Here is a 13,561-nt window from a genome sequence, read left to right as displayed (position 1 = left end):
AGCAGACAGAATAAGACGGTTTTGATCAGGAGTTTCTACGGGATAATTGTCAGGATCTGCTGTTTGGAGAATGACTGACAAAAGGAAAAATATGACAGTGGAATTTGTTGAGGAAACATGAAAATGTGTCATACATCCGTCAAACAAAGAGATGCAATATTTATGGGTTCTTGAAGAGCCTTACTCTCTTTCTCTCTTTCTTTCCACACACACACACACACACACACACACACACACACACACACACACACACTCATGGTCTACACATTTTTTCCCGTGTCGTCATGCATCTCCCTAACGTTTCCTCATAAAAGGATTAACATGCAAAAAAAGGTCTGTTTACATAACAATGACAAGATCGTTTAAAGAATCCTCATTTCAAAACTTTTGATTCCGTTACCACCGGTGCTGTCATTAATATTTTTATTATTATACTGTGATGTGGTCACGATTAAAGGATTAAGAGTCCTGTACAAAAAATACACTTCCTAAAAATGTTTTAATATTTTTGTTCTCACACTACATGATTCTTTGATTGTTCTTTTTTATTGTTCGTCTTTTTTAATTCTAATCAAATTTGAATAATCCACATTTGTTTTTTGACACAAATTAAAAAATGAGGCAGTTATTACTTGATGTAAGTTATAATTATTAGACAGTGTGTAATAAATGCCACTGACACACAACTCACAGGCAATTGAAGAAAAATGCAAAGAAAGAAAGAAAAAAAAAGAAAGAGAAATAGAAAGAGAAAGAGAGATAGAAAGTAAGAAAAAAGAAAAAACGAATAAGAGAGATAGAAAGAAAGAAAAAAGAACGAAAGAAAGAACGAAAGAATAAAATAGATGAAAGACAGATAGAAATAAAGAAAGAAGAAAATCTTGCTGATTAATTACAGCTATCTGTTTGAAGATCTACACACACACACGCACACACACACACACACACGCACATACACACACACACACACACACACACACACACACCTACTAAGAAAACAAAACCCCACTAATCATTTGAAGCCTGTGCTTTGTAGGTGGGGCCCAGCCATTATCAGATCTCAGGAGTGTGGGGTTTTGTTGGTTTTAGCTTTGCATCCTCAATCAATCGCCAACAGGAAGAAGTTTAATCAGGGTTTTAATGCAGCTGTACAAGAGGTGGGCCGGCCCATTGTCCAAGTTTGAAAAGGCTGATCAGAGGGGAGTCCTCTCGCGTTTCTTTACATTCACCTGCTGGGCCCTATTGGGTCTTTTTCTGAAAGAGAAGGACAAGGGAAATGAATAAAGAACACAGTGTGTCTGCCCAACTAGCCCATGGGTTAATCAAGGAGCTACTTGTCATCTCCACAGAGCCTCACAGTTCTGGCAGCTAAGCTCTCTTCTTCTCTTTCCCATGCCAATTCAGACAAGCTAAGGAGTCGGAACGGAACGAACAACAGCCGGCCATAACACAACCATGAGATAATGATACGCCACCCTGAAATGAATGTATGAAGGTACACTGTCCTTGTGGTGTGTGTGTGTGTGTGTGGGGGGGGGTCCTTGGAAAAAAGAGTGAATAAAACTTTGTGAAACAGAGAGAATTGGAGTTGTAAGGATTTAAATGGATGCTAAAATTAATGTCTGAAATTGCTTAAACAACAAAATGTTTGTTTGCTTTTTCATGCAGGTCTTATCACCCTGCAAGTATGGTTCCTCATCAAGCTCAAGACAAATGCAAAGCAACACACACACACACACACACACACACACACACACACACACACACACACACACACACACACACACACACACACAAACACACACACACACACACACAAACACACACACACACACACACAAACAATAACATATACAGTTCTTCTTACATATACTTTTTCTCATTCAGGCACTTTGATTTCATTTCTTCCTCCTCAGGCATGCATAGAATGTATTTGAAGGAGGACTGAAATTCCCTCCCCTTCTTCAGAGATTTAACACGTGCACAACTTGCTGAGGTGATGTAAGTGAAGACCTCACAAAGAACCAGAGCTTCTAGAAAAAGTCAAGAATGAAAGTGCGTTTTTATCAACAAAGTGCTTGCAGCAGGTGCGGGATGTTTGCTCCGTTTCAGAGGCCTTTAACTGATGCTCTTACCCCATCTAGTGAGAAGACCAAGAAATTCCCCTTCAAGTGTGTGTGTGTGTGTGTGTGTGTGTGTGTGTGTGTGTGTGTGTGTGTGTGTGTGTGTGTGTGTGTGTGTGTGTGTTTTAATGAACCTCTCAAGATTCTCAGTAGTGTGTAATTCAAAACAGCAGAAAATTTATTGTAATGATTATCATGACATTAATTATATACAGTATAGCGTTTATTTAATAGTCATCACATTGATAAAGCACTATTTATTTATTTATTTATTTGGTTATTAGTTAGTTAGTTAGTTAGCTAGTTAGTTAGTTAGTTAGTTAGTTAGTTAGTTAGTTAGTTAGTTAGTTAGTTAGTTAGTTAGTTAGTTAGTTAGTTAGTTAGTTAGTTAGTTAGTTAGTTAGTTCATCAGGGGATTTTCGCAAAATTGTTACAAATGACACAACGTTTGAAAAAAACAAACACAAAAAGTTATTTTTATGACAACCTCTTATTAATAATTATTCATATTTACTAACAGTGAAAAATGATTCTATAATAGTAATAATAATAATAATTATTATTATTATTCTTGTTATTATTATGTGTAGATATTTTTTCAGAGTTCTAACAAATTGTGTAAAAAATTAGAACATTTTGAGCTCTTCTGCTATGTGTGATATTAATTCTATTCTTTAAATGTATTCATTTAGACTTTTGCTATATTTTATTGCATCATGCATTTGATGCAATAAAATATATCAACCCAACCTGTGTGATATTTCCACCATCAAGCATCTGCAATTTGTGCAGCATGCAGGGTAGTTTGAAATTAATTATGCACGCACTCTATGCATCAGATTTGTAGACTGGTGACTAATGGCGGATCTTCCTGACAGGGCTTTTTGTTGAGGACCACAGGAAGCCTTCAGTGCTCTCCAGTGGGGGCTCGTCCTCTTATAAGGTGCTCCCAAACAAAAGGCCAGGTGGAAATTAAGGAAACAAAAGACAGGAGGGTGCCAGTGATTATTAGCAGCAGGACTTCCGCTTCCAAAAACCAGCTTCGAAGCTTGTAAATTAACGATGCAGCAGAAGAGCATCAGAAAATTTGTCTTGTGACGAATGTGTTTTGATAAGTGCTGTGTGATTATAGAGAAAGAAAAGAGAAATAGGCTCTGAATGAAACATCATTTGTCCAGAACGTGTTTCTGTATGATCGCTGGATCAAAATGACTGTTATTTTCATATAAGAAACATATATTTGCTTTCTTTTCCTCTCTGGGTCTGATTTTATTTCCTAGAATGAGGAAACATGCCAGCTATGATCCCATCCATGGAAAAATTGAAAACAAACACTGTATTTAATTCATCATGATTGCGATTGGACCTCCTTGATTTGGATCAATTAGACCTGAAGTAAGAAACGTTCGCATGATGAATGAAAAGTATTCACCTACATTTTTTAAAGCTGCAGCTATGAGGTTATTTTGACTGTTTTACAGTGTTTCTTCTGAGAGGCCCTCGCTGCAGAAGGTCAGCAATTCACCTGTAAATCGAGAAATTACCCCGCCTAATTTCTGCTGTCCTTCAGGTACAGCCTGATAGCCTGCTTTGCATTTTAATGCAGACGACCTGATTATTAAATCTAAAGACAGCTTCTTCTTTTTTTTGTGGGGGAAAAAAAAAAAGGCCTGGGGTTGCTTGGTAACGCTGATCAAACACTGTTCCCCTCCCCCGTTTTTAACTCATAATTCTTCATCTATATTCAGGCATCAGTTCTTAATTAGATTAAGATGCAAACCCCCCTCCCCACCCCCACTGCAAACAGTCACACTTATGCACAAATCTCTCTCTCATTCACACATACACACACACACACACACACACACACACACACACACACATGCAGCCACTTAAAAATACTGCGATGAGGATCTGCGTGTCAAAAAAAATATAAAATATATTAGCATTAACACATAATGTTTGATCCATTGTGACAAAGCATTCAGTTGCAATCCATTCATCTCTGATTCAAAATATAAAATCGAAATAGATCAAAACGTTTTTCAAAAGGAAAATCCGTGCCACACAACAACAAATATACAAATACATTCAAATAGCACAGTCCCAGCTGGCACTGCACTCAACACATGCACCCATTTCGGCCAAATGGCCTGGGTATGCGGGCGGTGTGGACGTGGCACGCTGAACCAAAGGGTCATTTGTAGGACATGGGAAACAATGGATTTACCACCAAGATGAGCTGCATTACAGCATCGCTGTCTGTCTTCTATGCAGGTCACTCAGAACTGAGGTGTCAGGAATGAGGAAGCAGGATGTGTGTTTGTGCGTGTGTGTGTGTGTGTGTGTGTGTGTGTGTGTGTGTGTGTGTGTGTGTGTGTGTGTGTGTGTTTTCATCCACTGTTGCTTTCCAATAAATGTGCTTGATTTACTTTGTTTACTAAATGAAACATTTCCGACTAAACTCACTGAGGGGGGAAAAAAATCAGAAATATTTTTGCACTCTGCATTTGTCTTCAAGGTAGACGTTAAATAGGTCATTAAATTTCACTCAATTCTCACTGACTGTGGAGGAGGAAGTTGTATGCATATGGTGAACCAAGGACAGTTGAATTTGCCATAAAAAGCACACCATTTTTTATTTTTTTTGCCTTCCCTAGAGTTACGGCTTTGATTGAATCCTGAAATGAGTCGAAATGTCACAAATCCCTGCCAATACCCCAGGAATGAAAATTGGCCTTGGGGGTTTTAAGGTTCCCATTAAGGTTGTGCTTATCACATTCTGTTAAGTGTAGTTTGAGTGCATCAAAAATACAACATAATCACGTGCACTCAAGCGAAATGTTTCTAAAATATATTAATTCAGAGTCTTGCTGGTGAAGCCCAAGAGAGGTTAGGATCAGGCCTCGACAGTGGGGCCAGAGGGCAGGATCGAATTAAACCAGGAAAAAATTTGAGCAAAACAGGAGAGATGATGGAGTCAAACCAGTACCGGCCGGGTGAATCCTCTCCTTCCCTGCATTACATTTCTCATATGAACTTAAAGTAGAGTAGAAAATGAAACAGCATTCAAAAATGGAGCATGAAAGCAGAAAGAAGTCTGAATGCTAACATGCATGTAAACCCCCACCCCCCACCCCATCATCGACTTCCTTTAGAAATTGCAATACAAGTGGCTCCATTTGATGACAAATCACAGTTATGATTCCCTCTGCGGTGTCTTGTTTTATTTAAAATAACAAACTCTGCCTCCGCCTCAGCGTGTCCTTTCAGACCGGTAATGCCCCTCTTGCTCTGAATGCACTGATTCGATACAAGCATCCTCCTTCTTCGCTACCCCTCATCTCTCAGGTAGTTGTATTTTCAGGAGACAGGAAAATGACTCTCCTCGCTGATTAGTATTCATGCCACGCAAAGTGGGTCTGTGTTCCTCATTTAGTTCTGAACTGTACAGCTGGGGAGCAGTCCGGCATGCAGCGGCAGTATGCAAATGGCTCCGGATTTGAATGGAGATGGAGGTAGACACAAAGCTCAATTAGAGACACACAGAAAGAGAGAGGGGGGGGGGGGTGAGAGAGAGAAAGAGAGAGAGATGGTGGGGGAGCATTGAGTGTCTGTATGGGAGGGGAAGAAAACTGTGGCTGCTTAATGCCAACCTGAGGGAAAGCAATGTACAGCCATATTCAAACACAAAGATGCACAGAGAGGTGAAGCCAGGCGGGGGTTCTTCCAAACACGCAGCTGACCTACAAGGGGCTCAGCAACACATTTCAGTCACAACATCTCAAAAAACATCCCAAATCGTCTCGTATTTGATCAAAACAAAGAAGGTGTCATCAGAATCCAACTTGAAGTAAAAAGGCGGGGGGGGGGGGGTCGACGACCATTTAGTACATGGGTGTTAGTCGAGGCCAAGAGGCAGCACCCACTATCTGACCCGGTGCCTGTATCAGTGTCCTTGGAGGACATTTTTGACATCAGTGCTGCCACCCTGGGTTGCCACGGCAACCACAGCGCAAGAGCAATTTTCTTTTTCTGGGATGGCAATGGAAAGGCTCGCCCTATGCTTCCTCCGATTGGCTCGTGGTCGCTGACTTCTTTTCGTGGTTTGGTCCGGTCTAGGTAAGAGGAGCAGCCATTGGCTGTGGGTGTGGGCAGGAAATCGGGAAGCCAATCAGAGACAGAGCAGGCCGTGCCTTTTGTTTCCCATTCTAGGAGAAGAAATGTCACCAATGGGGTGCAGAGGGCAGGGTAATTAACATGCACACAAGGGGAGTGCGAACGAGGATTTAATTGCTTTTTGTTGGTGAGTGAAGCTGAAATGGATTGAAAGCCATGATGAAAATATGGAATATCAGAGAAAGGGATGAGAAAGGCAACCGCGTTCATTGGTTAGAAAAAAACATTTGCGTTGTTGTCAAGGTTATTTCCTATTCATTTCCAGTGATATAAGGAGGTAACTTTATCAGTGAGACAGGTGAGACAGACGGAGGAAATGGTTCTCCCACTCCAAAACATTATCATCGTCTTGAATGGTTTACAAAGCTGCGCTCATCCACAACTATATGTCACACAGCATCAACCCATCAATCAACAGATGACTTTGTGTCGCTGAATAGCAATAACTTAACCATGCCAGGAAAGAAAAATAATATGCAGCCAGGCTATAGCAGACTTGACAATGAGGAGTGAGTCAAACTTGATCAGGGAGGCTGGAGGATCATCCAGCTGATCTCGTGCTGCTACAAAATTGTCCTTGTCTAACTTTTCCATAAAATGCTACCTGTTGGGCACAGCCTGCAGTCACATGCCACAACATTTTCTGTTCTCCCATGTCTCAAGATTTCACTTAATGCTTCAGGCTCCAAAGCTTTAATTGATCCATTTCAAATGGGGCATTCATCCCAATGCTTTGCACTCAGTTTTATTTAAATCAATAATAATGATAATTGATATTGAAATGCAGCTTTTCCCTATATAGAAGGTCCACAGTGCACAAATGATTTTTCAAATCCAAACACCACAGCACACATGGTCGTACACTAATAACAGAACAAACTTATTAGTGCTTTTCGACTGCATCACGTCATGGTTGACCCAATTCTTGAGGTGAATGTTTTCTTCAAATATTTTTTGATTCATATTGAATGCAGAAAAAGAAAAGCTAATTTGTAAACGTGTTTTATTAATGTTTCCATATGAAGCATATGGCATTTTAATCCATTTTAATCGGCAGCGGCTCAGTGGTAAAGCGGGCGGTAGAGTGGGTCGTCCAATGTTCTGAGACCGGCGGTTTGATTCCCACTCCCACCCAAAAAAAACAAAAAACACCCGAAGGTGAGCTGACAGTTGGAGGTGTCAGCTCACCTTTGGAGGACTGCCGAGGCGCCCTTGGGCAAGGCGCAATCCCCCTTACAAGTTGCTCATGTGGGGCGCACCGCAAAGGAGCTCCCCTCCACTCTACCTCCCTCTGCATGCGTACAGGCCCCCTGTGTGTGTTTGTTTGTTCAGGGCCTGTACACACTAACATATGCATGTGATTGATTTAATTAAAAAGAGCCACTAATTTCCCTTCAGGGATTAATCAAGTATATAAAATTAAATTAAATTGGAAAAAAAATAAAACATGTTAACAATTATTATTATTATTATTATTATTATTATTATTAATAATAATAATACTAATAATAATAATAATAATAATAATGGATTTTTGCATTATTATTATTAATAATAATAATAATAATAATAATAATAATAATAATAATGATGATAATAATAATAATAATAATAATAATAATAATAATGATAATAATAATAATAATAATAATAATAATAATAATAATAATAATAATAATAATAATAATAATAATAATAAAAAACATTGTCTGACTAAAGGGGACTTGGGCCCCAGTGGAGTCTTCTGTCTAGGAGCGCCCCTGTTGCACACAGTCTGCTAAATAGGAACCCGCGGGATGCGGTAACTGAGCTCAAGGTTCAATCTCATCCCGACCACAAGATTTTGGAGCATCCGTTAAAAACAAACGCACATGTTGAAATGCAATATAAAATAACAATAAATATAATAACTGAATAGGCTGCACCCAGACATGAAGCGACACAGCAGAAACCACGGTGCTGCGGTTAAACGGACACAGACGCACGCACTCCGTCCTGCACGCACGCTGCTGCGCCCCTGTCAGTCTACGCGCACACATGGGCGCAGTCCAGTCGCTAAACGTTGCAACGGTCTCATCAATAATGCATCGGCACTTCATGTTTATGCAATGTACAGCGCGACGGATGCTGTAGGTGTAAGCCAGCAGCGCAATAAGCCTATAGCGTTCTACAAGCCTATCAAAAGACAGAGCTCAGGAGTTCAAATCTTTTCTGCCTGCAAAGGAAGAGATTAAGATATTAAAACAGTCCTCAGCACATACCTGTTAAAGCATTATATCTCTGATTCTGGGTTATGCGTGCTTGAAGGGCTTCATGACAACACCGGACTAAAGACATAAAACTGTGGCTGCGGTGATATGCAAATTAACGGCGCCTCCTGAACGCAATGTCATTTATTATTCATAAATTACTCATGTTTATGCAAATCACGGTATACGGAAAACGCCGAAGCGCTTGAGTGGATGCGTCTAAACACACTGTGTGATTCCGTTCATCTGACGTTCTTCTATCGACACAGCGATCCGAAACCGAGGCATTTGAGAAACGTGGTCGTGAGCCGGCACAATAATTCTGAAGCTTCGTTTAAAGTGAGCTGGAACCAAGAACGGTGGAGAGAGAAAGAGGAGGAGGAATCATACACGGGGAAATTGGTCATTTATTGGAAATCCCTTCCCATACAACTTAATGTGGACGTAGAGCCTTTTAAAAGTATTTATTGATTTTTATTTTTATTTGTATTCACACCTGTAGGAAATCGTATTGGACCTGCATTGCGGATATATTTGAGGTGAAAAATAAACGAATAAACAAATAAGATAAACATTAAGTAGGCCGAACTTTATAATACGGTCCGAAATTGACAGTGTTCCGGAATAATAGTTACTAATTACATTTAATGAAATGGGTCTGTGTCCTGAAAAAGTAAAGAAGAGAAGAGGAGAGGAGAAGAGAAGAGGAGTGGTTTGTCCATTTCAAATACAGCAAATACAGCACAAGTAGTAATGAGAGATTGGACGGAAGCCTCTCAGGTACATTTGTATTGCACACTGCGACCTACATTACGGTAAAACGTCATCAAAATGGGACCAAATGTAGCAAATATTTTGGCGCAGACGTACTTGCTGCGGGTGTTTGTACGTTTCGACAGTGATTTCTCTTTAGTTAAATGATGTTTAATCCGTATTATATGACCTACGTGGACAACTTAAAGCGGTTCTTAACGGAATAGCGTATATTTATTATAATTAGTAATTGAATTCATGCTAGCTCAAGCCTTTGACGCTGTGAGCAGCACGCTAACAGTAGACGCCTGTGTTGGGGGCTTTATTGGATATTTTTGCTGTAATTACTTTTCCAGTAGCAGCTATGTTCCACAACAGTTCTCACAGAAAGTATTGGATCTTTAAAAGCGAAGACGAAGTCGAGCATATGAGAATCAAAGCGAATCAGAAATTCCGGAATAAGATCGTCGAAAGCGGGAAAGTGAGTAGCAAAGTGACGTAAATACATGAGAAATAACAGCAGACGTCCGTCTGACGGCTTGTTTTCGTGTTTTCCGTCTGTGTAATCAGCCCGGGGTTAGTGGGTCCGTGTTCCTGGAGCGCCATGAAGAAGACGTTTTATTTAGACATTACGAGAAGAGGATGTTGGAATTTTGCAATGCTTTCAAACCTGCGATGCCCAAGTCTGTTGTGGTAAGTGTAATATAATGTGCTGCAGTAAAAGTTGTCCTCGTTGCACGTAGATATCTGAGGCATGTTTGACTCCTCTGTGCAGGGTACAGCCGTCATGTACTTCAGAAGATTCTACCTAAACAACTCCATCATGGAGTACCACCCCCGGATTATCATGTGAGTAGCATTAATGGTGGTGAGAAATGACTTGAGTAGTGATGTACCCTATTTAATAGGAAACTGTAATCTGTTATAGTTCTTGATAAGTTTTCAGTATTGTAGATCTATAGATTGAATTCAAATCTGCCTTCCTGTTTCAGGTTGACATGTGCCTACCTGGCCTGTAAAGTGGATGAGTTCAACGTGTCCTGCAGTCAGTTTGTCGGCAACCTCGTGCAGGAGAGCCCGGCTGGGCAGGAGAGAGTCCTGGAGCAGATCCTGGAATATGAACTGTTGCTGATCCAGCAACTAAACTTTCATCTGGTGGTCCACAACCCCTACAGACCCATGGAGGGCTTGCTTATTGACATCAAGGTAAGCACACCCCTGACGTTTTGGATGTTATCATTTTATTCATCAATATTCTGAGTAGAGTAAATATTGTAGCTCAATGAAGTATTGTCATATTTGTCATCACACAGACAAGATACCCCATGCTGGAGAACCCAGAGTCACTGAGAAAGAATGCTGATGACTTTTTGACACAGGCGGCCATGACAGATGCAGGTCTCCTGTTCCCACCCTCTCAGATCGCGCTGACAGCAATCCTGAACAGCACCGTAAGAGCTGGTCTCAAAATTGAAAGGTAAGCCAAAGAATGCTGCTGAATTGTAATTCCTAAAAAATAAGCAGCAGAAAATGTCAGTAATCCTATGGAATCAATGATGTTACTCAGGTTTATGTGGCTGAAATAAATCACACTAATTAGTAAATATTTGTTATGATAAACTGAAAACCTCTGTTCATTGTTGGAATCGCTCAGCTACCTGACTGAATGTCTGGGACTGAAAGGGGACAAAGAAACTCTGTCCAAGATGTACGACTCGATGAAACGTGAGTAAACAGCACCTTCCATTTGCCGCCACAAGGGGGAGGCATCGATCCGCTCTGGAAACAAACCAGACTTCCAATTTCATTCAATGTTTTTTGTTCATTCAGGGATGAAAACGCTGTTAAAGAAGTATGAACTCCCCAAACTGGAGGAGGCGAACCTTTACAAACAGAAGTTGGAGAGGATTCATGCAGACTTTTCCACATCAACCAAGTAAGATGCAGTGATTTGCCTTTGAAAGTACACACTTAAGATTTATAATTATTGATATATTGTTCATCTTAAGTCAGCATAAGTGACTTTCATGTGGAATCAAGAGGCCAAAAATATATTTTGTCCCTAGAATATGACTGATGATGGTGTCTAATTGTGGAACATTTAGCTTATTGTTGTGCATTTGTCCTGCTCTGTTGTTGTAAAAGTGGATGTAGGTTCAATCCCACATCCAAAAAAGCAACTTAGATTTTCCATTGCCATACGTAGTAAGTTTTTATTTTTTGCCAGGTTGCAGTATCTAAGATGCAAAAACGTTCAAGGTTCAGTATCAGGTAGAAAAATAAAAAGGAACACATTAGCTGTATGAAATACAGAAAGGAAGTACAACAGCACGCCACATTCCTACCTACAGCATTCACACCATGTAGCACAGCTGATGTTGGTATTGCTGATGAGGAGACTTCAGTCTCGTTTGTCTGTCGCCAGTCTGTCTAACACTTGGTGAGGTCGGTGAGGTCTGTGGTATCATAAGTGCATCTACAGTAAACAGTTTGGTAAACTCTTGAGCTCCGACAGGCACAGATCCAGACCCAGTAGCTGCTTGATCATCGGGAGGCACACAAGGCCAATCTTTTTACGACCATGAAATAGATAAATCTGTGCATGACATGACCTCTCGGGATGAAGCTGCATGTAAACGGCTGATGCAGAGGCGCACTGAGACACCGCTGAGACACCGCCTGCAGTGGGAGACGAGGGGAGACTGCAGATGCATGAATGCTTTTGTTCACAGCACAAGGCTCAGAGGGAGTTCAGGCAATGTTTGTTAGAGCAGCATATATGTATGTAGGCCCACACACTTCATCAGAATCCATCCAGGGTTAACAAATGCACAGGGCTGGTTACAAATACCTCCTACAAACTATCTTGGCTCTGCTTAGCTATAATCATACACTAACACCTTATACCGCTACACAAGCCTAAGTATCTAACATCAACGAACAAAGCAGCATATAAACAAATGGAACAAGTGGTTCTGGTGCTGCGTGATAGTTCATACAGAGAAAGTGGAGAATGGTGATGGTCTGAAGGAAGAGCCCGTCATAGAAGCAGGTGACGGAAGGCGAACAGTGCGTAGAATGGGAGTTAAGGCTCATGTAATCTTGGAGAGAGGTGCTATGTTTAAGATTTCCCGACGACAGCAGAAAACAGGATTTTAATGCGCTGGATGGGCTCCCCTGAAAGCTTTTGCAACATATTTTCCAGGAACAGGAGCATTCAGAGAACCCCGTTTGTCTGGTTCCAAGTCAGTCACTCCTCAGAGGATCACTGGGCGTAACGGGAGTCGACTGTGAGTCAGGTCCATTATCATAGAAAGCGTCTCTTCATGGTCTGATATGACAAGGCATATTTGTCAGATTTCAGCCGGCTCAAACGGACAGCTGGCATCTGAAGCGTTTTTTTTTTTGGGGGGGGTTCTGAAGGACAGTGCTCAGATATGCAGCAAGTGGTTTCCCGTGGAGAACAGCCATATTGCATTTGAACTGCCTGGAATCTAGGCCACATGCTTGTAAATACAAACTGACTTAAACCTTCAGTCATGCATCACGCATCGGATGAGGCCTCGCGTCCGGCTGACGAGTCGCGTGGTCCGATCAGCGCGCTTTGATCCTGGGGTGGAAATCTGCAAAAGTCACATTACCTGGATGGCAGCAGCCAGTGACATGATGGTACACTCTGTCCTGGAAGATAAAGTGGACACGTTTGTAGAATCAGATGTTACCTTTATAGTAAAATCCTTCTGGCAGTAGGGATGTCGGCGTATGGCGTGAACTAGACTAAATGAAGAGACGTGAGAAACAGCTAATGATCATGAAGGTGTAGTGGAAACCACAGTAGATGTCTCATTCTTCAGGATCAGCCACCAACAGTTAGAGCTTGCAGGATTTATGATCATCAAGTAATTCAGTTTTTATGTGCACTGAAGCAAGAGAAAGAGAGGCTACGAAGATGACAACCACGTCGCAAAAGAACCCCGTTTGGCAGAAGAGGTAGGACCATGTTTCATATTCAGTCAAACTGAGTTAAGCTACACGTTCCTCCTGAACTGAATGTCTTTTCTTTGCAGGAATGGACAGATGAAGACCTGATGTGAGCACTGACTTCTAAAGTTATGGATAAAAACATGTTATGCAACTTCTTTCCACTGTTGACCCATTGAGATGAGATGGCCGACCATTTTATGGAAAACACAAGGATGTCTGAAACCTGGTTTGCCTCAAATAAAGGTATTTTTGTACATTTTGTGTCTTGGTTTT

General features: G+C 41.0%; 1 protein-coding gene across 1 annotated transcript; it reads left to right on the top strand.

Annotated features, from left to right (window-relative positions):
• Positions 1-9,397: 9,397 nt before the first annotated feature.
• Positions 9,398-13,553, top strand: ccnh (cyclin H). The gene is made up of 9 exons (XM_068310283.1): positions 9,398-9,785; positions 9,875-9,997; positions 10,080-10,153; positions 10,297-10,510; positions 10,618-10,781; positions 10,959-11,029; positions 11,135-11,240; positions 13,231-13,294; positions 13,372-13,553. The coding sequence occupies exons 1-9, from the start codon at positions 9,669-9,671 to the stop codon at positions 13,396-13,398; spliced, it is 960 nt and encodes a 319-aa protein (XP_068166384.1). The 5' UTR covers positions 9,398-9,668; the 3' UTR covers positions 13,399-13,553.
• Positions 13,554-13,561: the final 8 nt, after the last annotated feature.

This window comes from Antennarius striatus, chromosome 3 (genome assembly GCF_040054535.1).
Source record: "Antennarius striatus isolate MH-2024 chromosome 3, ASM4005453v1, whole genome shotgun sequence".
NCBI lineage: Eukaryota > Metazoa > Chordata > Actinopteri > Lophiiformes > Antennariidae > Antennarius > Antennarius striatus.
The sequence above is the reverse complement of the archived record's forward strand: the minus strand, read 5'-3'. Positions and strand labels throughout refer to the sequence as shown.

Bases quoted from the DNA above. Each gene is read 5' to 3' on its own strand.
- ccnh (XM_068310283.1), top strand. From the start codon at position 9,669: ATGTTCCACAACAGTTCTCACAGAAAGTATTGGATCTTTAAAAGCGAA. The intron at 9,786-9,874 runs GTGAGTAGCAAA...CTGTGTAATCAG, and splicing joins AGATCGTCGAAAGCGGGAAA to CCCGGGGTTAGTGGGTCCGT. The intron at 13,295-13,371 runs GTAGGACCATGT...TTTTCTTTGCAG, and splicing joins AACCCCGTTTGGCAGAAGAG to GAATGGACAGATGAAGACCT.